The sequence below is a fragment of the Pteronotus mesoamericanus genome, unplaced genomic scaffold, assembly GCF_021234165.1.
Source record: "Pteronotus mesoamericanus isolate MK-2021 breed Mesoamerican mustached bat unplaced genomic scaffold, CSHL_Meso_final contig_214, whole genome shotgun sequence".
In the NCBI taxonomy this organism is placed as follows: domain Eukaryota; kingdom Metazoa; phylum Chordata; class Mammalia; order Chiroptera; family Mormoopidae; genus Pteronotus; species Pteronotus mesoamericanus.
The window spans coordinates 847,461-867,972 of record NW_026555089.1 but is presented as its reverse complement, the minus strand read 5'-3'; the positions used below and the strand labels follow the sequence as shown (position 1 = coordinate 867,972).

Here is a 20,512-nt window from a genome sequence, read left to right as displayed (position 1 = left end):
GCCCGGAAGCCGAAGTCCCGCCACTTGCGCGGCTGCCCGTTGAGAGCCTTGAGCTTCCCGGGAAGCGCTGTGTTCCCCACATTTTCCAACCTTTGTGTTTTCCTTTTTACTTGGTTCAAAGTACTTTCAAGTTTGACTCACGAGTTATTTTGATCTATTTTTTTTTTTCTATTTTCAAGCATTTGGAGATTTTCCAGATATCTTGCTAGTCTAATTCAATTCCACTGTGGCCAGAGAGTATATTTTGCGTAACTTGAATCCTTTTACATTTTTCAAGGACTGTTTTAGGGCTCATCAGGAGGTTTAATTTGGTAACAGTTTCACATACATTTAAAAACAATGTGCATTTTTCTGTTACTGGGTGGAATTTTCTCCCCATGTCTGTCAGGCCAAGTTGGGTGATGGTGTTATTTTTCCATATTTTGCCACGTATAATGAGCACTTTTTTGCCCAAATTTTTCAGGGGAAAATAAGGATGCACATTATGCATGGATATAATGATTACATATCGTGGGTATGAGAATGCCCTGAATAATGCACACAAACCCATGGGTGCGCATCACATGCAGCAAAACGCGGGAACTTCCTTCCCTGTTTTTCTAGCTTCCTGTTTACCTGCCCTCCCCAGCGTGCGAAGGCAGGAGAGTGCACGTCTCCACCTGTAATTCCACCCTGTCTCTCTCCTGCGGGTCTGACTGTGAGGACGGTCCTAGCCTCTCCCCCGACCCCTCGTTATGAAATGCCCTTTATCCCTGGGAACGGGCTTTGCTGGGCAACGTACTTTTTCTCACGTTGAACCGGCCTCTCCAGCGTTCTCTCCTCCTTCCCCTGTTTGTAAGCAGCCCGAGCTCCGAGACTGCAGGCGGGCCTGGCCCCACCGGGCCGTTGGCGCGGGTGTGGGTTTCCGCAGAAACCCGCACTTGCTGTCTGCTTCCTTCTCGTTCCGAGTTACTCGGACGGCTGCTTTCGTCCCTCTCCGCTGGCCCTGAGGCGACTGAGCCTGCGCGCTCTACCGCCTTGGGGTCAGAGGGGGCGGCCTGGCGGACTGGCCCAGCCTTGAATGTGTCCCGCTCTCTTCACGGTCTCACACGCCCCCGGGAGCGCGGGGTGGACTCCGTGGGCAGTGCTGGGGGGCGGGGGGTGCTGCTTCCTCAGTGGGTTTGGCCGGGTCAGAGGGTCACAGCCCCAGGAGCCCCCCTGGGCCCCCAGCCTCGCGAGAGGCCCCGGCTGGAGCCCCGCAAGGAGGCAGAGCTGATGGAGCTCGGCACCGGCTGGCCGACCCTCCCCTCCCACTCGTGGGCCAGCCCTCGGGGTGTGGATGCCTCCCTCTAGCCTCGGTTTCCTTGTCTGCCACCTCAGGCGAGGGGTATTTAAAATGTGGGTTCTGTTCCTATTCAGCTACGGGGGGCCAGGAGATCAGGGCCCAGATGCCACTGGATAGATGGTCTGTTACAGTCCCCAAGGCAGGAGACAGGTGATGCCACCCAGGGCCACCCGAGCACACCAGGGTCACGCAGGAGGCAGTGGGAGGGGAAAACGTGGCCCTTTACTGTGGTTTCCGAGGGAAGTGGGCGGGCAGGCGTGGGGCTGGCTGATTTGGATAACGCAGCGGGCTCCGCGGCGCCGGGGCCGTCCCCGTCCGTCCGGGGCCTGCCCTGCGGGGCGACGGCAGGAGACAGCGGCCCTGCGTGTGAGGGTGGGCGAGCGCGGCGGGCTGGGCTGCGGGCTGCGGGCTCCGGGCTCCAGGCTGGCTGCTCCCGTGCGGGGGCCGGGGGGCGGGGTGCCGCCCAGGCCTCCGAGACCTGCAGCCACGGCCGGCCCTGCCTGGGCCGCCTCGCCCCCGTCAGCGAGGCCTCCAGAGGCCAGAGCTCCGCAGCGGGTGTGCCACCCACCCCCTCCGTCCACAGCTGCGTTGTCCGGTGACAACGTGTCCATGTGCACCCGTGGCCGGCCCACACTTGGACTCGCTGTGGGTGCGCCCGCCACCACACAGAGGGACCTTGAGGACCCTGTGCCGACTGCGTCGGCCAGACACAGAAGGACAGACGCTGTGTGACCGCACGCCTAGGAGGTCCCTGGAGGAGGCGGAGTCACGGAGAGGAGCGCAGATGCTGGGGGCGGGGGGTGGGCTTACCGGCTGCCCAGCTGCAGCTGGGGGGCGAGGGGGCTCAGGAGAGGGCAGAGGCCGGGGGCACGAGTGGCCCGGGGGGTGCCAGGGTGCAGGCCAGGGGCGGGGGCAGAGCCCCACGAGGTGGCATAGCGCAGACCCCCCACGCAGTAGGGCACTCAGGCTCTACCTCAATCAGCTTTGCTGAGAAATAACCCACTCCTACCATACAGTTCACCCGTTTAAAGTGCATGCGGGCGCGACTTGACTGTGTTCACAGAGGCGGCTGGTATCGGCACAGCTGCTATCGGCACAGCCGCCATCAGCCCTTCTTGGGGGTCTCAGAAAGGGCCGTGCCTGGGGGGTCTGCACTCCCCCTGCCAGGGCCCCGCTGTGACGAGCAGGACGGTAACCCCGGGGAGAGCCCGTCTGGCCCTCGGCTGCCCTGCCGGCCCCCTCCCTGCTCCCCAGCTGGAGCGCACTAGCCAAACCAGCCGGGACACCCCCCACCCCCCACCCCCCAGAGTCCTGAGAAATAGCGAGTCATCGTGAAAGCCACTAGCACCTGGGTGGCCTGCCTGGTGGCTGTAGACAGGGAGGGTCTCCAGGCCCTGGAGGCCGAGCGGATGCCCAGCCAGGATCCCCTGTTGGCAGGACGCAGGGGATTTCCGGGCACCCAGGCCGGGGCGGGGCAGGGGGGCAGGCAGCTCTGGCGGAGGTTTGCCACGTGACCTTCAGGGAGGGGCCGAGCGCCTCACGGGGAGGGGAGGCAGGGGGCAGCCACAGCTCCCCCCCGGGACGGGGAAGAGGGTCAGGCCACCTGGATTCCGAGTCCAGGTCCCCTGTCTGTCTGGGGGGCTCATCTGGCCAGAGGTGTGACGCTGTGACCCTGGACACACCCCCTGCTCTCTCTGAGCCAGAGTCCTCCGAAGACAATTGGGGCCCCAGGCCCCCTAACACCCGGCAGGTGCTAGCCCCCGGTCACTCCGCAGGCAGGCCCAAGGGCCAAGGGGACCTGCCCAGAGAGCCCTGCAGGGAGAGGCGGGGCGGGAACCAGCACGCAGGAGGCCGGCAGTAAATACTCCCTGCTTGCCCTGCCCCAGGCAGTGGGTGGGGGGCCTGGGGGGCTGCCCCATTACCCCACTCACAGGGGTCCTGGCCCAGGGGGGGGTCTGGTGACCCCCTGGGGAAAAACCAGTGAGGCTATGGCCGTGGGGTAGAACAACTCTCCCATCACCAACACATTCTGCGCACTTGCGCTGCCCAGTCCCCTCCGACCCGACGTTTCCCCTCCATCGTCTGGGAGAAATTCTCTCGTCCCACTTCCCCTAGGGAGCCGGCCTGCGCTGGCAAAAGGCGGCCGCCGCGGCATCCTTCCCCCGCCAGCCCGTCCTCAGTGCCCTCACGGCAGGTGGGAGAGGGAGCCTCGCCGGGGAAGGGTGGCTGAGGTCAACAGGGGCAGCGCCGCGGAACAAGGGGAGAGGGCCAGGAGCTGGTAGGCACCGGCGGGTGCACAGCCCCAGCGAACGAGACCGGGAAGGCGGAAACATTTGGGGGAACAGGAACACCCGGACGGAGCTGCGGGGGAGGGGGAGGGGACGGTGGATGGCCACCCCGGGTTGGGGTTAGGGTCAGGGGCCCTGCGCTTCAGGGCTCCCCCAGGCCCAGGGCGCAAGGAAACCAGAGTGTGTGTGTTAGAGGTTGGGGGGAAGGCGCTCCAGGACCCTGAACCCCACCCCCCACCCAGAGCGCCGGGTCCCAACTACTCCTCAGGCTCCGCCCTCCCCTCAGGGCTGCATCGCCCGCTCCCATTCCGGGAGCACAGGTGGGCAGCGGGCGGGGGAACAGGTGTGCTTGGCGGTGCGCCCCCACCCCAGCCGCGCTCGCGGGGGGAGGGACCGGGCGGGGCGGAGCGGCAGCCAAGCTTTGTTAAAGGCGCTCCCGGGAGCCACGCGCCGAGCGTACGCGCTTCCTCCCAGGGGCCGGGCGTGGGGCCCCGCCCGCAGCTATTGGCCGAGCGGGCGGCCCGCGATTGGCTGGGAGGCGGGCCTCCGCCTCTCGGCCGCAGCGGGCAGGGGCGCGGGCGCGGCGGCTGGGCGCGTGCGGCCCCCGGGGGTCTCGCAGGTCTTCGGCACACCTGTGCTGCCCCGGCGGCCACGCCCTCCCCTCCACCGCGCGCGCTGCGCGTGCGGACGGCTTGCAGCTCCGGGGACTAGCAGGCTGTGCGCGAGGGCAGGGGTACCCGACTGTCGCAGACCTGTGGCCTGCGATCGGCGACGGGGGTCGCACCGGCGACCTGCTGACAGCTCCTGGACGTGGGAGGGGGACGTTGCACACGGGACCTGCATAAAGCGTCTTAGGGGGGCACACGAGCACCTGCTGTGAGCGCGGGGTCCACCGGGGACCCGCGGACTGCACCTGCGGGGGGTGCACCGGGGACCTGCGGACTGTGCCCCCGGGATGGGGTTGGGGGCGCGCTCTCGGCTTGGTCTTTGCAGGTTGAGTGTGCGAGGGGGAGGGCGAAGCGTGGCGGGAGGGCGAGGCAAGGGAAGGAGGGCGTGAGAAAGGAGGCGGCGGCCGCGCGGAGGAGGGTTATCTATACATTTAAAAACCAGCCCGTCTGCGCCGCGTCGAGAAGACCTGGGGAGCGTCCGACTGCACGCGAGAGACACGAGTGCCCCACGCTCCCCTGCGCGCGCGGCCCAGCAGCTCTTGGCCTCTCGTGGCTCGGTGTCCCGGGCCTCAGAAGACCTGGGACGCACAGTGCTACAGGCCCCCTTGGGGCGTGGCCGGCGTTCCACCGTCCCCCGTCCCTAGGCCTGCACCTTCCCGCCGTGAGCGAGGCTCGGAGGAGGCTCCGGGCGAGTGGATGCGGGTGCGATGGACAGCGGCGCGCTGCCCCGGCCCGTGTCCCCCGCTGCCCCCGCGCCTGGTGTCTCGGGCGGCTGCGCCGTTCAGCGGCGACCGGCGTCCCCAGAGCTGTTGCGCTGTAGCCGGCGGCGGCGGCCGTGCGCAGAGGAGACCGGGAGTGGTGCCGCGGCGGTGGCACGGCGCAACGAGCGCGAGCGCAACCGCGTGAAGTTGGTGAACTTGGGGTTCCAGGCGCTGCGGCAGCACGTGCCGCACGGCGGCGCCAGCAAGAAGCTGAGCAAGGTGGAGACGCTGCGCTCGGCGGTGGAGTACATCGGCGCGCTGCAGCGCCTGCTGGCCGAGCACGATACGGTGCGCGCCGCGCTGGCTGGGGGTCTGCTGGCGCCTGCCGCGCGCCCCCCCGCGCCCCGCGGGCCGCCCGGGACTCCCGCGGACGCCGCCTCGCTCTCCTGCGCCTCTTCGTCCCCGGGCCACGGGGGCAGCTCGGAGCCCGGCTCCCCGCGCTCCGCCTACTCGTCCGACGACAGCGGCTGCGAGGGCACGCTGAGCCCCGCGGAGCGCGAGCTGCTCGACTTCTCCAGCTGGTTAGGAGGCTACTGAGAGCCCCGCTCCTCGAGGTAACCGCTGGGCGTCGGGGGACAGTGGGGGTCAGAGGCCGGGGCGGCGCGGCTCGTGCCCCAGCCAGCCCGCGGAGGCGAGGGCCCGGCCCCGGGATAGCTTCGATTTCGCTCACGCTTCATTTTCCCCCAACTTTTTCAAGCCTGTGCAAGACCAGTGTTGTTTGTCCGGGATTGCAAAACTTCCTCTTGCTGCTCCGCCGCGGGAGGGGGAGGGAGGAGATGGGGTGGTGGGGGGCGCGGCCCTCGGGCGGGTGAGGCCCGGCGTGCAAGCGGATCCCGGGGCAGATCTGGGCGCTGGGAGGCGGGGTGAGTTTGCATTGCAAATCGCGCGCCGGGGCCGGGTGGCAGAAATGAGTCGGCGGCGCGGCCCTGACTCACTGCGGCTGGAGGGCGGCCCGTCCCCCGCCCTGGCTCGGGCCGCAGGCCGACAGCGCCGGGGCACCCACAGAGTCGAGCTCCCAAACCAACAAACAAACGAAACTGCCGTCTTGGCCGTGGGAGGTAGAGGCTGGGCTGGATCCCGCACTAACGTGAGTTCCTGTCTCCTTTGCCTCCCCGCAGCTGCGCCCTGGATGCCGAGGGCGAGGGGGCGTGCGCTCATCCCCGGGGAGCAGGCAAGCTGGGCAGCTTGCGTCTCCCTCCGGGCCTCCTGGGAGCCAAGCCGTGACCAGGCCAGGACTCCGACGGATAACCCTCCCCAGGCGCCCTGCTTGACCACGTGCCAGTCTGAACCGGCCCGCGGGATCTGCCCGCGGGGCAGCTACCTCGAACCCTGACCGCGGGCTCCCCCTGGGCTGGGACTGGGGCTGGGGCACCGACCCCCAGAGGTTCCCAGAAGGGAGATGAGTTTCTGAGGACACGCAGCATCTGCTTTCCGCACGTTAACTTGCCCTGCCCAGGGACGCTGGAGACGTGACAACTTGTTTTTATACAAAGACTCCTTACCTTGGAACACAATAAAGATGGTCCACCCTGCCTCACCCCCACTACCTGGAATTTTCCAACCGGGCCGATCCGGACGCTGCGCCCCGAGGGACAGGGCCCCGGGGCAACCCCAGGTTGACGCAGGGCAGCTCGGCAGCTGGGGAGAGGCCCGGGCTTAAGTGAACCAGGGCTGGGTGTCAGGGTGCTGGGGGCTGCCCCCATTTCTCCCGGGTGAGGGCTGGGCCTGGGGGCGAGGGGGAGGGTGGTGGCCCAGACCACCCTCACTCTCCCCAGATGCCCCCATCGGGCGGGAGGAGAGGTGGGAGGTCTGGGAGGCCAGCTTGTGCCAAAGCAGCTGGGGCACCGTGTGAGGCTGGGGGCGCCCTGCAGGAGTCCCCGCCCTGGGGGCCGTGCGGGTGGGGCCGCCTCGCAGCTCGGGAGTCAAGGCCTGGAGGCTGTGGCCGCCTCAGGCGTCTGGGGCGAGTGCCGGCGGGGCCCGGGCCCAAGGGGGCCTCTGTGTCGGGCTCCCGGCTGCCTGGGGTTCGGGCCTCCACGTCCTGCCGCCTGTGGGGTGACCCTGCGCAAGTGGCTCCCCCTGCGAGTGGGGGTGACAGCAGAGACACCCTCAGGGTTGTAGCGGGGTGTGGGGGGAGGGTCTGGCGCCCTGCCCCGGGCTCCCTGCTGCTTGGAACGGCCTGGTGCGCCCGGAGCCTCAGCCCGCATGTGCACAGCAGCGCGAGGCCCTGGCCACCCTCGTCATGGGTGCAGGAGGGCGCCCTAGAGAGGGACTGGCAGGCCCCCTCCCCCGACCCCCCAGCTCAGAGGGCCCTCGGGGAGATTACGCGGCTCCACCTTTGACCTGGGCCCCGGCAGCTTTGAAGTCTGGCTGCGCCTGAAGCTCTTTTATTGCAGGGATGGGGGTGGGGCCGATGGGGATCCCTAGGCACCCCTTCAGCAGGGAGTGGTTGGTTCAAAGCTGTTGGAACCCTGGGAGGCTGGCAGAGAGCAGATGCCTTCCGGGTAACCATGGCGACGGGGTGCTGGGTCTGATGAGGCTGGCTGTGGCCAGGGGCTGTGGGCTGAGTGACCCGGCTGCTTCCACAGGACAGAAGGGGGCGTGTGCTGTGCAGGGCCACCCCACCTTCTCCCAGGGACCCCACCGAGCCCCAGGACCGGGACTCTCCTGCGGCTCCGTTCCTCGACCCTAGGGAGAGGCCTGGACCCAGGCGGAGGCGCGCAGGGCAGGGGAGGAAAGGGCCCGCCCCCGGCGCGGGAGCCGGGCGGGCGGGCGCTGCCGGTGAACCCCGCGGCCTTCTCGCGCAGGATTCCGGACGTGCCCAGGTTCCGGGACCTTTCTGGGGCGTTTCCCTGCAGCGGCAGTTGTGTCTGTGGGGCCTCTGCCCTCCCGGTGCCCACGGTCTAGGGGGCCCCCGAGCGCCAGCACACAGGCAGCACCCCTGAGTCGTCGGATGGCTGGCCACTGGTGGAGCCGCCGGCCCGGGGACCCTCTGGGAGGCGTCCCCCACCCCCCACCCCGCCGTCCCTCCGCAGGGGTGTCTCTCCTGCCTGCACGCGGTTGTGAAGCAAATCCCAGACGCCGTATGGTTACACCGTAAATTCTCCCACGGCAACCCCAGTACCGCTCTCCCCCAGGGGGACGCCTTTGCCTTCCTTTCAGCGAACGCCCCGCCGTGGCACGGGCCTCGGGGTGTCTGACCAAGGACCAGCCCAGGGCCACGTGCTCGGGCTGCTCCGTGGGCCCGTGGAGCCTCTCGGTCGTTAGGGTTTCTGCACTGAAGGAACAGGTCGCTTGTTCTGCGGCTTCTCCCTCGCCCCGGGCGTTGTGGACGGTGCCTTCCGGGCATGACGTAGGGCCCGCTGTCCCGTGTCTTCTGGGAGTCGGGCGGGGGCCGGCAGCAGACGTGTGATCTGGCGCCTGCTGGGTTCTGGTTCCCGCACATGCCCCCAGGGCCGCATCCCGTCAGGGAACGTGCAGTGGCCGGTCACTAGGTGCCCAAAGGAGGGCGTTCTTGAGAGAGGAAAGGGCTGCGGTTGGGGACCGGCCAGGACAACAGTGTGGCACGTGGCGCATTGGCCGGCCGCCGCCCTGGGGCGCAGTGTCCAGACTGAGAGCCAATCACGGCCCTCGTTGGAGATGAAGCACCTGAAGGCACAGAGCCCACGCTCCCTAAGTCCTTCCCAAGTCCCCTTCCAGAGGGCGGGGCTGCCTGCGGCCGTGCCGGCAGCGACACCTTAGCCAGCGGGCCTTCCAGCCTGCGCGCCCGGTCGGAGCCGCACCTGGCGCAGGCCGCCCGGGCCTCGTCCCCGCCTGGGAGCGATTCCAGAGGGAAGGTGACCAGGAGCTGGAGGGCGGGGTGAGTCAGGGAACCCCAGTCTGGGGACAGGCAGGCGGTGCTTTTGGCCTCAGGGTGAGGCGGGGGGGCCGGGGGCTGTCATGGCGGTGACCCCAGAGGGTGAGACCCGCTGCCTGGGGACAGGGCAGGGCAGCGGGTAGAAGGGGGCGGCACCACCCGGGTGACCAGGGCCCTGGCAGGCGCTCGGGGTGCTTCGTCCTTGTCTAGACACGGTAGAACCCCGGAGAGCCCTGCTCTGCCGTCCTGTGTGTTTGGCCGAAACGTACCCAAGCCCTTGGTCCTGAGCACATCAGAGAGGAGGGTGCCCCGCTTGGCGGTCCACGCCGGGGCTCTGTGAACACAGGGCCGCCACATCGGAGACCAGGACAGGCACAGGGGCCCGCCTGCCCGGGCTGACCTCCTCCGGCCCGCTCGGTCCCACGCACACTCCCTCCACCCCGTCCCGTGGCGCCTCTGTCCCGGGCAGCCCGGGTGTGCCGCGTGCGGGGGGCAGGGGGTGCCCTGCTCTCTCAGAGCCCACGCCCTGCGGGGGACGTGGATCCAACCCCCCAGCAGCGTCTGTGTGTCCGTCGGACCGTCGGGCCCTGGCTCGGCACACCGGATTCCGGGACATGGCAGCCGAGTGAGCGGGGCAGCCCGGGCCCCCGGTCGAAGCTGGGGTCCCCACCTGTCCCAGGGCAGCTCCGGGCTGCTGGGAGGCCCACCTACCCCCGCTGGAGGATGTCCCACGGACACCTGGGGTGCTCGCTCTGGCTGTGGTGTCATGCTGGGGGCGGGGGTGCTTGCGGTCCACTGGACGGTCTGCCCCGGGAGCCCGAGGGTCCCCGAGCACTTGGGGGAAACAGGTCCACACGCCGGTGCTCCGTGCCCAGCTTCGTACTTTTTGGGTCCTGGGGCAAAATGAAAATGGGGCACCCTTGTGCAAAAGTGGGTAGAAAAATAAAGCTCTTCCCTTTTTCCCATGGTCTCCGTCTTAACGGTGTTTTCATTACACTTGCAATTTCGTGCTGTTCTCAGTAAATAAAAATGGACTGAAGTATTCGCGGGGATCTCAGCTCCCACGCCGATGCTGAGTGGAGCGGCCTTCAGCGCGCACGTGACTGCGTCCAACTTCCACGCCACGCCCGCGCCTGGCCGCTCCGCTGGCTCGCGGGCTCTGCTGTCACCGGGACAGAGTGCGCACGCCGGCGTGGCTGTCCTCACGCCCCTCCTGACACGCACGTTCTGCCTTCGCCAAGGCCCGTCAGCTTGTGGCGCGCCGTCTGCCCCTGCCCCGGTCACCGCTCCTCCCTGACGTGGATGGCTCATGCCGGCAGTCCCACGGGAGGAGAGGCGGCCAGCACCAACCCCTGCTCCGCACAAGGCACCCAGAACCTCCCCCACCCTGCCTGCATGGGCCCCGGGGAGAGATGGAGACTGGGTGCTGTCCCCGCGGCCGGCGGGGTGCGGCTCTGCGGGCTATGCCAGGCTGGGCAGGCGGAGCACTCGGTCTCTGCTGCACATGGAGGGGGTGCCAGGTGACCCCTCAGGGCCTGCCTAATGCTGCCCTGGGCCGGTGGGCTGTGAGTCAGGCCTGAGCAATTAGGGGAGTGACGGCGGGGGGACAGGTCCCCGGGGGGCTTCCAGCCCCTCTGACAGCTCTTGTCCCCACTTCCAGGCCCCGGAGCCTCAGTGTCTGGCCTGAGCTGCAGATACCAGAGGCGCACGGGGTCCAGAGCTGACTGGCCGGGCTGAAGCCCCATCCTGCTTTCCTTCATGCCTTCCCGGGGCCCCCGCCTGCCTGGAGGGACCCCCACCTGGCTGGGGGGCCCGCGATGGCTGGCTTTCTGCCGCGAGGTGGAGGCCCTGTCAGCGCTGAGTGACAGAGAAGCCAGGACGCCTGCTCAGGCCCCCGGATGCCTGGCGCCGGACGCCGGGCAGGGGCCAAAGGCCTGCCGGCTCCCCAGCTTCTCCTGGACCAGGGCTGGAGGAAGAGAAGGAGGAGAGAGAGGGACGGACGGAGGGACGTGCGTGAGCCGCGCCACCTCCCAGGGCCCCGGGGCCCCTGCCCAGCACCCCCGGCGGCCCCGCTGGCCCCGCTGCCCGCTGTGATTAATGGGGCGGCTCAGTCCGCCGGGGGTGGGCCCGAATGCCACACGGAGCTGCCATCAGCCGGCCAGTCTTGCCCCCAGCATTGCCCCCTGCTGAGGCTGGGACCCCCGGCCCCTTACACAGTGAAGTAGGCCTTTGTCACCGGAGCTCCGAACTTCCAGCTTCCCAGAGGCAGGGAGGGGCCTGCGGGGGGCCACCCAGTCAGCCCCCCCCGGCAGCCCCCGCCCAAGGCCACACACCAGGAGGAGGGAGAGGCAGGGTGCGTGCCCGCTTGGCTCGCTGGGCCCGAGGCAGGCCAGGCCCCTGGGACACGCTCAGGGGGGCGCGGGGGCTCTGAGCCAGGCTCCGCCCGCCCGCCTGGCTGCCGTCAGCAAAGCCCTTGGTCCGCAGCAACTCAGGAGAGCCGGACCCACCGCTCGCGCGCCCGCGGTGTGGGGCGCTTGGCAAAGCCGTGGAGAGAGCCCTGGGCCCTGACAGTGGGGCGGGGGTGCTGCTGACAGAGCTCAGAGCCGGGGGCCCAGGCAGCAGGCTCCTGCTGACCCCGGCCCTGGGGGTCCATGTCCTCTCCCTGGGGTCTGCGCCCCTATTCCCCCTTGGTGTGCGGACAGCAGTCACACAGCCTTGGGGACCCCTTGAAAGACTTTGCAAGGACTCTCTGTCCACATCCAGTCACACGGTGAGGTGCTGGGGGTCAGGACTCCGCCGTATGAACTTGGGGGGACACAGCTCAGCCCATGGCGGAGGGCTTCCCAGGCACCCAGCCCGGGGGTCCCTGTGCTCTGCTGCCCTCCAGGGCCCCTCTGGTGGGGGTGGCGGCTCAGCAAGACACCACGGGTCACAGGAGGCGAGCATCACTGAGGACACGCAGGTCCAGGGCCCGAGTGGCCCAGACGAGGTGCCTCTCCTCCGGGGACCCCAGTGAGCTCACAGAGGGCGGGGCAGACTCCTGCCCTCTTCCGGGAGGGCCCCGGGCACCCGCCGTCTGTGCCATCATAGGACTGGGCAGTCCTGGCCCCCCGGGGGCGGGGGCTGGGGCGGCGGTCCCCTTGGCGGGGAGTCGGGAGCCGGAGTCACGGGGAGGTTGGCCTCAGGTCTCTGTCTTCCTTCCGCTCGTCCATCGGGCTCCCGGTGGGCCAGGCCAGGCCTGTCCCTGAGCCCCGCGTGGCCGGCCAACCCCCGCCCGGCAGGGGCCTCCTGCGGCTCAGGTTGCCTGTCCTGATATTAGTGAGGAGACGCTGCCCCCGCTCCCGCCGGGCATTTGCCTACAAGCCCTGGGGCTTGGCCAGGTCCCCCACGCTGGCCAGTACCGCATTGATAAGCATGCAAATCTCTAAATGAAATCCAATTAATAGCCAAACAAGGGCCTGGAAGCAGCTCCTGCACCCGAGGAGGCTGGGCCGTTGCCTCTCCACCTCAAATATTTGTCTCTAATTTGAATGTCCTTTGTGGGCCAGTGGGCGGGCAGGCGGATTGAGAAGGGGCCCCCAGACAGAGCCCGGCTCTCGCACGCGAGGTCTGGGGAGACCAGGGCTGTGCCGGGGTCTTCCCCCTTCACTGAGACCGGGCCTGGCCGGACCCCCAGGCCCCCGCGCCCAGCTGCCCTGGCGAGTCCCCCATGCCGCACGGTGTGCGTGTCTGCGGGGAGGGGCAGCTGACCCCACCGGCCTCGTCTGATTGCTGGGCGGCGTGGCCGTCGCCCTAGCTGCCAGCACGTGGTCCTGCTGTGCTCAGTCGCTCCCGGCGATGGTGCCCACTGCGGAGACTGGGGCTCAGGGGTGTGGGATGTGCCCACGAGGCTGGTCCGAGCCCGGCAGACTTTCCAGGGCGATGATGCCGGGGCCGCTTTAGCGCTGGTGGGCTGGCAGGGTGGGACAGCTTTCCTGTAGCTGGCCGCCCCTGGCAGTCACCCCTCGCCCCTGAGTGCCCCTCAGCCCCAACGTGACCTCCCTCGCCGGCCTGTAGGCTGTCGCGCTGAGCCTTCGGGGCTGGGTCAGGAGAGCGGTATGGAGGATTCGGGGGTCCCAGCTCCCTGCGGCCTGAAGGGGTCCTGACGCCCACTCGGTCATCCGCAGGCGGGTGCCTCTCTGCCCGACGCTGCCCTCACGCCTCTGCCAGGGCGGCTCCGTGCCGGCACGACTGCATGCTGGCCTCTGAGGACACCTCCTCCAGGCAGCCCCCTGAGCCGCCCATGCTGGTCTCAGGGGGCAGGGTCAGCCACGGCCTCCTCCCAGCTCCCTCTGGGGAGACAGGGAGAAAGGACAGGCTGGCCCAGGAAGCAGGCACAAGAGGCGCCAAGCCCCACAGGGCCCCCTCACCCCTGGCCCCAGTGCGGGTGCCTGGCCTGCCTTCCTGGGGGGGGCGGCGGTGAGCACTGGGCACAGCGGGAACCTCAGGGGGCGGGGTTTGGGTAGCTGGTGGGGGAGTCAGAGGGGGAGGGAGCAGTGGGCGTGCAGCCCCTCAGGGCTCAGAGTTCTGACCTCAGTCTTTGGAGAAAAGCTGACTGTCCCCTGGGGCTCTGGCGGGGCCACCTCAGCTGGGGAACAGGGAGTGACAGGGCCTGCAGGCGGCCAGGGAGCTGTCGGACGAGATGGACAAGCCCCCCCCACCCCTGCGGGAGGGCGGAGAGGCGGGTCACATACCTGCCGGGGGCTGGCGGCCCAGCCCTGCGCTCCCCCCCCCCACCTGCCTCCGCGGGAGGGGCGCGCAGCCTGGGCCGTGGGGACTCACCTTGGAGCCCCGACCCAGGACGCCCAGCCCCAGGCTCCCAGGCTCTCCGCCGAGGGGCTGTCGGGGGGCCCGCCCTGCGCCCGGCCGGGCGCCTCTGGAGCGTCTGCGGGTCTGGGGGACACGGTCATGTGGGTGGAGGGGGCTTGCCCCCAAATCCCCAAGCCTGGGGCGTGTGCTCATGAGTGCGCGCTGTGCCCCCTGCACCCGGGTCGCCCACGCCCTGTCCCTGCTCAGCGGGCGTCCCCAGCACCCCCTTCCCGCTCTGACCCCCCGTCACGCGCAGCGTGGGCGCATTGGCGTCCGGCTGGGCCCGAGGCCCTGGCGAGCCGAGCCGATGGGGAGGCGCCGGGAGCTGGGGGCCGGGTGGGAGCGGGGGTGCGGGGCACTCCCGGCTCTGAGGGCCGCAGGGTCTGGGGTGTTCCGGGGGCCGATTCGGATTCCTCAACTCACATTCCTCTTGCAATGAGGCAGAATGTCATTAACATTAATGGATGCACCAACTTTCAACAAGAAAAAGAGAAAACAGACCATTTGTCTGAAGTCGGACGGCGAGGACCCTCCGACTGCGGGCAGCGCCCCCGCCCCGCCCTCAGTCCCTGGCTGTGGGAACCGTGGAGGGAGGGGGTGCACGAGGGTGCCCAGGAGCCCTCCTCCTGGAGGCCGGGATGCCCAGCTCCCCTGAAACCCTTGTGGGTGCTTGGAGGTGGCCTGATGGGGGAGGGTCAAGGCTCAGCTAAGGGAGCAACCCAGGCCCTGCCGGCTAGAGGGGCTGGGGGGTGCTGGGAGGGCTTCCTGGAGGCAGCGACTGGGAGCCCTGCAGGATGGGGAACTTTCAGGCCCGATAGCAGGCCCACATGCCATGAGGGACCCCAGGGGGAGGGGACCAGCATGGCCCAAGGGCCAGGGCGCAGCCAGGCCTGTCCCCCCGCCCCCCCAACCACGAGTGCTCCTGCAGGTCCAACCTGTTCTGGGCAGGGCCTGGCCGCCGCAGCCGCCGCTGGGGGTGGATTCCAGCTCCCTCTCTGCTTCACTTCCTCTGAAGGCCTGCCGCCCCCCCCCCCGCCCTGCCCGCCCCCGCCCTGCTGCACCCCTGCCCTACCTCGTGGCTCTCCCAGCCTCCCTTGCCTCACCCGCAGGGCCTTTGCTGGGAAGGGCCACGCAGCCACAGCCTCCCTCCTGCCGGCACACACACAGCCACACACACAGCCACACAGGCTCCACTTGGATGCACGCACGCAGACACACATATGTATGCACACACACATGTGTGTACACCGCCACACGTGCAAACATGCACACACAGCCACACATGTCATACTCCATGCACATGTGCACACATGAACACAGCCACGCCTGCCATACCCATATAGGCGCACACATGCATACATGTGCGTGAGCACACATGTGATGTCATGTGCACACATGTGTGCACACGGGCACACATGGGCACACAGGCACACCTGTGTGCGTGCACAGCCACACATGCCACACCCCGTGCACGCATGTACACATGCACCCAAGTGCACACACAAGCACAAACACAGACACACTCGAACGCACATGTCACATCTGTGCACACACACGGACACACACGCGCACATATACAGACACACAGGCATGCGCACCATGACCAGGCTCGGGCTAGTGGCCAGCAGGCCGTGCGCACGGGCCTGGGGGCCCTGGGCCCTCCAGGCAGGGAGCCCGACCGCAGGCGCGCGGAGCCCGGGCCATGGTGCGTGCATCCCGCTCGCTGTGCCCGCCTTGCGCCGGCCTGCCTGGCCTTCCTGCTCGCGTTCTGCCCTCTGGTCTCAGACCGAGGTGCCTTTTGACCTGCCTTTCCCCGGCCTCCGGCGACGCTGAGCCGGCTCCGCGTGCTTCTGTGCCATCAAATGTGTCGCTGCCGATTCCCAGATTGCGTAGCTGGTTTTCTTACTGTTACGTTTTGAGAGCTCTTTGTGCATCCTGGATATGAGCTCTGTACCAGGTATGCGATTGGCAAATGTCTTCTCCTGGTCTGTGGTTTGACTTTTCCAGGTCTTAACATTGCCCTTTGCAGGGAAAAGAGTTTCACATTGAACAAAACACAGTGCGCTGTCTTTTCCCTTTGGGGATCACGTTTGGGTGTCACAGCTAGACCCAAAGAGCCCCCTGACTAACTCGCACCCCCAGCTAAGGGCCACTTTGTCCCCAGGGCACTTGGCGATGCCCAGAGACGGCCTTGGTTGTCACCCCGGAGGGTGGCGCTGCTGCCCCCCCGGCAGTGCACACGGGACCGCCCCGCAGCGGGGGGCCGCCTGGGCCCAGGTGTCAGCGGCCGCCGGAGACTCGGCTCTCGGAGGTCACGGGGTTTTCTCCCCCGTTTTCTTCGAGATGTTTTATAGTCTTCAGTCTCACATTTCGGTGCGCGGGCTCCCTCTGAGCCGATTTCTGTGTAAGTGGAGGCGGCGCGGGGGTGCCTGGGCCCGCTCTGCACGCGACGCCCACTTTTCTCTTTTGCAAAGGGACCGTCCCTTCTTCAGGGAGTGGCGCCTGCGTCTTTTGCCAAAACTCGGCTGACTGTCCGGGGGAGGGGCTCTATTTCTGGGCTTTCTGTTCTGCCTTCGCTCTGTGAGTCCCAGTAACACACGGTCTTCGTCGCTGTGACTTTAGTAAAATCAGAGAGTGAGCAGAAGGCGTGCAGCAGAATGAAGTGCAGCCGGGCGGCGGGAGACGCCCGCCTGCGTTCTCTCTCGAAGTTGCTCTAGCTCCTCTGGTTTATTTACAGAGTAAATTTAGAACCCATTTATTGACATCTACAAAGAAGTCTGCTGGGGAACCGCCTGGACATGTGCATCTCCTGGATCAGCACAGGGAGAATTAACACCCTACTGGTCCACAGGCAGGGACTCTCCGTTTACTTAGGTCTTGGGTTTCTTCCGTCGGTGTTTTGTAGGTTTCAGTAGGCAGAATCCACACACTTTTGTTATATATTTATACCCACGTATTTTATTTCTGGGGTGCTATTGTCAATGGGGCTGCCTTTGGAACTGTAGAATTCTAATCGTGTGTACACAGAAATAGAATTAGTTTTGCATATTGACATTATACGGAGATCGTGCTAAATTCCCTTCTTAGTTCTAGGAGTTTTCTGCCCTTTTGGAGGGATGGGGGGGATATGCTACCTAAGCATTCCCATCCTTGTGAATAAGGGTAGTTTTATTTCCTCCTTGGCAGTCTGCGTGCCGTTTACGTTTGCGCGAGGTCCTTCTCGCCTCACCCCGCGTCCCGTGAAAGGCTGGGTCCTAGTGCGCCGAGGGGCGCGTGGCCACGCCCCCTGCCCCACTCAGGGGGAAGCCTCCGCCTCTCACCATTTAGCACGTTAGGTTTTTAAAAAATGTCTTTGGATAGGCCCTGGCGGGTGCGGCTCGGTGGACTGAGAGCTGGACGGTGAACCACAGGGTCGCGGGTTCGATTCCCAGTCAGGGCACAGGCCTGGGGTGCGGGCCAGGTCCCCAGTGGGGGGCGTGCGAGAGGCAGCTGCACATGGATGTTTCTCTCCCTCTCTTTCGCCCTCCCTTCCCCTCTGCCTAAAAATAAATAAAATCTTTAAAAACATGTCTTTTAATAGGTTAATGAAGTTCTGTTATATTCCTAGTTTGCCAAGAGTCTTTTTTTTTAAATCATGAAGGAAAGGTGAATTTTGTTTTACCCGTGTTTGCTTCGTGTGTGTGGAACCTCTGCTCTGAGGGGCCTCCACGCCTGGGACTGTTTCCCCCCTCAGACCATCGATCCCTTCCTCTCGGCGCGAGTGCCCGCTCATCCTTTGTGGCATCCCTGCTCCCGGCGGCTGCCTTGTCGGGCGGGTGTAGCCGCTCCCGCGGCGCTTTGCCAAGGGTCCGTAGGCGACCTCCGCCCGTCCACTTCACACCTAGCTCTGTCCTTCCGTTTAAAGCAGGTTTCTTACAGACAGCGTCCGGCCGGCCTGGCTCCCCTCACGCGGCCGGACCGCCCCTTCCTTTACGGCCGCGTGTCGAGGTTGTTTACGTTTAATGTCATTATTTATGTTTGCCTCCACTTCACAACATGGCCGGCTCTTTTCTGTTTGTTCTGTTACTTGTTTCCCGCCCCCTCCCCGCCCCCCCCCCCGCCCCCTTCCTGCCTTCCTCTGGGTGGACTATTTTGTATCGTTTTATTTTTGTTTTCACTGGTGCCCGGGAACCGAGGTCGCTTTTTAAAAACGTGGCGCCCTGCCCCACCCTTCACAGCGCACGTCCTCAATTAACCAAGGTCCCGGCACCGCGTACGTCGCATGGCTTGGCGTGTCTTGCAGGAAGCCCACAGCGGGGTGCACGTGCTTCCTCCCTGACCTGCGCTATCGTTGCTCTCACTTAGACCTTACAGTATGCCTTAAACGTGCGCTACCTGATCGTTAGTTTTTTCAGGACGGTCATTATCTTTGAGAGAATGAAAATAAGGAACAAGCGAGTTGTATTTTTACCACCACACGCTTTCAGCTCCACCCCGGCTCCAGCCCCCCCGGCACCCCTGCCAGGGACTCGCCTGGTGCTCGCTCACCCCGGCTGGACCACAGGGCCGCCCAGCGCCTCCCCGGGCCTGCCCCCCTCCGGGGGAGAGGTGCCCGAGGAGAAGGCTCCCTGGGGCATGGGTGGTACCGCAGAGTGATCGCTCTGAGGACAGCGCTGGCCTTTGCTTCTCTCGAGGTGAGGGGCCTCTCCTTGGAGGGGCTGACCTGGGGTGGGCACGGCCTCCCGTCTGCCTGAGAAATGTCCCCAGAGGGGGCAGTGGTGAGCAGTCGGCAGCCATCCGCTGCATCCGTCGTGTGGGGGCTGGGAGTTGGGTGCGGGGTCGGATGCCTGGGCAGGGGGCGGGTTTCCCGGGCTCAGGGGCAGGGTCCCCAGGGTGAGCCTGCAGGGGTGGGCGGCAGGGAGCTGCTTGGGACCCCAGAGGCTCTTCCCCAGAGGCTGCGCTGGCGGGCCTCCCTGTCCCAGCTGGCTGCACCCTCGGCAAACGCCTGGCCCGGGGCTTGGAAGGGCACGTGTCTGTCTGAACCTGCCCGCTGGGCGGACGAGGCCAGGCTGAGGACGTGTGCCCAGGCGTCTGTGTGGCGTCACTGCCTGCGGGCGGCTGGGGCGGGAGGGGCGGGCCCCGGCGGGTGTGGAGGTGGCTGCGGGTGCGTGTGCCCCTGCCGGGGTGGGGCGCATGTCTCTGCGTGTGCCCACGGTGCCAGCGCCCGGGAGGATGGGTCACTGAGGTCGTAGGGGCGGCGTAACTATACACCGCACACACATCTACACTGTGGCTCTGCTGGTTGGGCATGGGGGGGGGGCAGCTGGCCACCCCACAGTCCCCGGAGAGCCTGCCGCAAGGGGCTGCGCTTCCTGGGATGTCGCTGGTGGGGGGTGGCGCGTGGGGCCGGGGGTTCGAGTGGAGCCCCGCCGGGCACTGCGCAGGCTCGGACAGGCGCCTGCCTGAGCCCCCGCTGGCCCTGCGTTCCCCTGCCAGGTGTCGGTGATGGGCGAAGCGTGTGGGGATGAAGGGACACGAGGATGGTGGGCTTTCTGCTCAGTTTCCTGTAAACCTCAATCTGCTCTAAAGGAAGTGAGGCCCTTGGCAAAAAAATAAACGAAAGTCCCGTGGGTGCGGGTCCTGTTGGGGGGATTTGAGTCGTTAGGAGGGAGGGGGGCCCCGTCCGCGGGGGCTCTCAGACAGGAACGCTGCAGGCGGGGGTGGCTCCTGCCCAAGGGCCGGCGGGGGGCGGGCGCCGCAGCCTGCGGGTCTGACGGGGCCACACGGCGGAGACGGGAGCGGCGGGGGAGAGGGGTGCGCAGGACCGCGGGGTGCTGAGGGGCTCCCGGGGCGGTGGCCCCAGGGTGGCACGTCCTGACCCCAGCAATGGCCATCGTCATGGGTGGTGGCTATGCAGGTTGGGGGCTCCGTGGAGGCAACAGGCCCTGGGGGTCCAGGTGGGAGACCGATGGAGGAGACGGGGCGCGGAGGGAAGGGGAGAGCGGCAGAGGGAGAGGTTCGATTCTGGTGGGGACCTGAGGAGGTGCAGGAAGACTCCCGCAGGGAGAGTTTGACCCGCGAGCCAGAGCAGGCAGGCGGTGGGCCAGCAAGCCTGAGGAAGGGTCATTGAAAGGACCCTGCGGGAGGCACAGTGGTGACCGGGCGCCAGGTGTCCCTGGAGGCTGGGGCACCCACCAAGAGTCCGGACTCTGCAGATGGCTTCTCTACAGGGCAAGATGCCCTGTGCAGCCCAGGAGCTCTGACCTGGGGCTTCAAGATCAGGGCGACCCCAGACAAGCGACTTTGTTCCCCCCCAGCAGTGCGAGGAGCAAGAGCCAGGGACGACGGCAGACGACTCTGTCCTCCCCGTTTCACAGAGGAAAACCGCGGGCCGGAGCGGGGCGGGGCAGCCCTGTCCCCGGGCGGGAGGCGCCTGCGGATTCGCCACTCGGCCCCGCCCCTGCCTTCACGCCCCTCTCTGGCTCTGGGTGTCCAGCCACCCCCGACTTGGCTGTCTCCCCCAGAACCGCGTGCTCACAGGGACCGGGTCCGCACACTCATTCCTGAGCCCCAGGACACCACCTGGAGGCTGGCGCGACGTCGGTCTCACAGGGCGGTGGGGGAGGCCGAGCGGCCGGCCGCGAAGAGGCCTGGAGGGGTGCGTGCGTGTGCGCGTGGCCGCAGCTGGCCGGGGCCTCCTGGGGGCCACAGCTGACCTCCGCGTGTGCCCTTGCCACCCAGCGGCGTACTGCTGCCAACCGGGAGGGGGCACAGCTGCTTGAGTGGGGACC

At 67.0% G+C, this 20,512-nt stretch overlaps 1 protein-coding gene across 1 annotated transcript; it reads left to right on the top strand.

The window, feature by feature from the left end:
* The first annotated feature begins 4,987 nt into the window (after nucleotides 1–4,987).
* ASCL2 (achaete-scute family bHLH transcription factor 2) lies at nucleotides 4,988–5,578 on the top strand. The gene has a single exon (XM_054570728.1). The coding sequence runs from the start codon at nucleotides 4,988–4,990 to the stop codon at nucleotides 5,576–5,578; it is 591 nt and encodes a 196-aa protein (XP_054426703.1).
* Nucleotides 5,579–20,512: the final 14,934 nt, after the last annotated feature.